We start from the raw sequence: 2773 nt of genomic DNA on the forward strand, positions 1-2773 counted from the left end.
GTTTTTTTACTACTTTCTATTCTTTGCCAATCTGGCTGAGTGGGTTCTCTGGGCCCATAACCTGTTGGAAGTCCTATAAGTTTGTGGAAAGAAAATTAGGCACTATGTAACTGAAAATGTATCAATTTCTTTTTTTTCTACATCTTACTTTGAACACAAATACGCAACTGACGAAACCCTAAAGTCAACATGATACGAGTTTGCGTTATAGACAATTATATATACAATGCCCATTAATTGTCAACGACACTTTGGTGGACGCCTGCACTTTTATTGGCATTCCACCCATGTACGCAATGGAAAACTCGGAGTATCATCAATATGCAAATGTAACTTTTCTGCAAAACAACGAGAGATTATTGAAACTGAAGCACTAGTATCCACCAACGCCTTACATGCAAGATAAGATGCAATTATTAACAAAAACAGATATAAAAGATATCTACACTAAAACTATCAATTGTATACAAATTTCCTAAATGTTCAGCCGCACTTTGCTGACATCCACGTTGAGGAGATCCCGACGAAGATCCACTACTATGTGCCCAAATACACTTGACGTGGCGTATCCTGCTGCACGATTGGTGCCCGTGGCACTTGATATTCCGACTGTTTAGAGTCGGGTCCAACTATCGGTGTAGAGTCACTCTGTGTTTCATAAGGAGAAAATTATGAAATGAAAAATGAAATGAAAAATTATGAAAATATACTGGCAATTCAATATTTTGTCGACCCACATCGTAACCGTGATTAAATATATCTTCTACTTGCATAATTGTTTTTCTCAACTCCTCTTTAGACAAATACAAATTACTAACCAGCATCCATTGAAAACTGGGTGTCAAAGACTTCAAGAAATGTCTAATAAACTGGACATCTGGAATCTTAGTTTTCGTCGCTAACTTATCTAAACTATAAAAATAATTCAAGAGCAATTCATTAGGCAATTGTCGCCTATAATAAAACTCTCGGACATAGTCCATTTGCGAGAGAAATTTCTCCTTAAGCTTTTGTGCAATTATACCGTACGTCGCGTATGAAGAAAAATACGTTTTGTACCGTTGCAGAGCTGGCCCCTCCAAATACAATGCTAACACGTATCTCTTTTGCCCATCTGACCAATTATTCAACATGCTGATCGCCTCAAACTGATTTATAAATTCGTCAACGTCATTCAACCCTGTAAACTTTTGCGCCGCCATACGATGCATATTCTTTCTTGCTCAACAATAAAACAACTAATATAAATCAAAATTACGACCTTATATATGTTTTCCTCTCTTTGGAAATTTTTCGTAAACTCATATAAAATGTTTCCACATTGGAATTTTCACGTAAGGCGACCTCTACCACTTATATTGCGCCTCCACCACTTATAGCAGGGAACGTAGCTTGGGCTTGCGTAGCGTGAGGTACTTTATAAATATAAACGACGATTACATCATAATTAAAACTTTATACGTGTATTCAGTTTCAAAGCTTTTTCCAGAACTCCTGTTGATGTCTGTCTGACATCAACACTCTATTATTATTACAATTCTAAATACAAAACCAAGCTGCCTGTACTACAGTACTATGATACATAAAATGAAATATGCTAGATTGTCATTGTATGGTACAGTGATGTTACAAAAGTAAATGCATTACTTTATCATTTATTGATACAGTAACGTAAAAGTAAATACAATAGATAAGCATTGACTGATGTAACGATACACAGAAATAAGTACAACTTAATTCAATTTCGATATTATATTAATCAATATTATAAATAGGTACAGGGTATCTAAAGGTGAAAGGTTCCACGGGTGTACTGTCGTAGTACTTCGGGTTGCAATGTGTCCATTCGTCTTTGACTAGTTTTGAAGAATCAATGCCTATTTCGTTCAGTGGTTTGATAGCCAATTCTTTGGAAACGTCATTGAGAACAGGATTTCTTGATAAGATCCATACGTATACTGCAAGTAAGTTTTAGCATAGTATGTTGATTAGCAGAAACACAAACATCACGATGTATAGCGATATGTATATCACAAAGTCGAAAATTTTTTGTCCGAAATAACTTTTGTTCAAATTTTCATTATACCGAAAACCGAATCATAACTAAACAGTTCTTCTTTCAGGATATGTTGAGTGTTTATCGCAAAGACACGATAAACATTTTCCTCTCCAAATTACTTTCGAGGTTATGAAAATTCGAGTAACGTTAAACTGGAAAATGTCATTTCGAACTACTGATTGGTGACCATAGCGATACAAATTGCAGTCCTAGGCTTTGTGGTTTTAGAGCTCTCATTGATAGGATTACTCGTCCATAACCGTGCGGTAGGGCTAGCACGACAGGGCGTGATTTGCGCAAGAGCGACATAAAGCGAGTGATGTAGCTTCAATCATAAGATACAGTATTATGTTCTGGGGTAATGCCAAACGAAGAACGGATGTGTTAATTGCACAAAAAAGGTGTATTCGGGCGATTTGTGGGTTGTACCGCTAGACTGCCTATGGACAACTGTATACCTCACTTTCAAAAATTAAGATTATTAACAGATCCGTCAATATACATATTTGAAAGGGTTCTTTTTGTTCGGAGAAATCCCACACTCTTCAGCAAGGTGGAAAGTACATGAAGACAATAAATTGAAACTGGTTGCCTGTAAGACTACCTATAATATTTCTTTCATGATAATATATGTGCGATAGCGCCAAAACTATACAATAAGGCCCCAAATTATGTACTTGAGACTAACGACAATGCCAATTTTAAAAAGCGATT

General features: G+C 36.1%; 1 protein-coding gene across 1 annotated transcript in view; it reads right to left on the reverse strand.

Annotated features, from left to right (window-relative positions):
• Nucleotides 1-1448: 1448 nt before the first annotated feature.
• The window catches only part of LOC113240279 (insecticyanin-A-like), a 19291-nt gene continuing 17966 nt past the window's right edge, over nt 1449-2773 (reverse strand). The window contains exon 4 of the mRNA XM_026477539.1: nt 1449-1958. Within this exon, the coding sequence (XP_026333324.1) occupies nt 1756-1958 (203 nt within the window). The 3' untranslated portion in view covers nt 1449-1755. The remainder of the gene's footprint in view (nt 1959-2773) is intronic.

The sequence above is a fragment of the Hyposmocoma kahamanoa genome, unplaced genomic scaffold (genome assembly GCF_003589595.1).
Source record: "Hyposmocoma kahamanoa isolate Upper Pololo Valley unplaced genomic scaffold, ASM358959v1 129, whole genome shotgun sequence".
NCBI classification, from domain to species: domain Eukaryota; kingdom Metazoa; phylum Arthropoda; class Insecta; order Lepidoptera; family Cosmopterigidae; genus Hyposmocoma; species Hyposmocoma kahamanoa.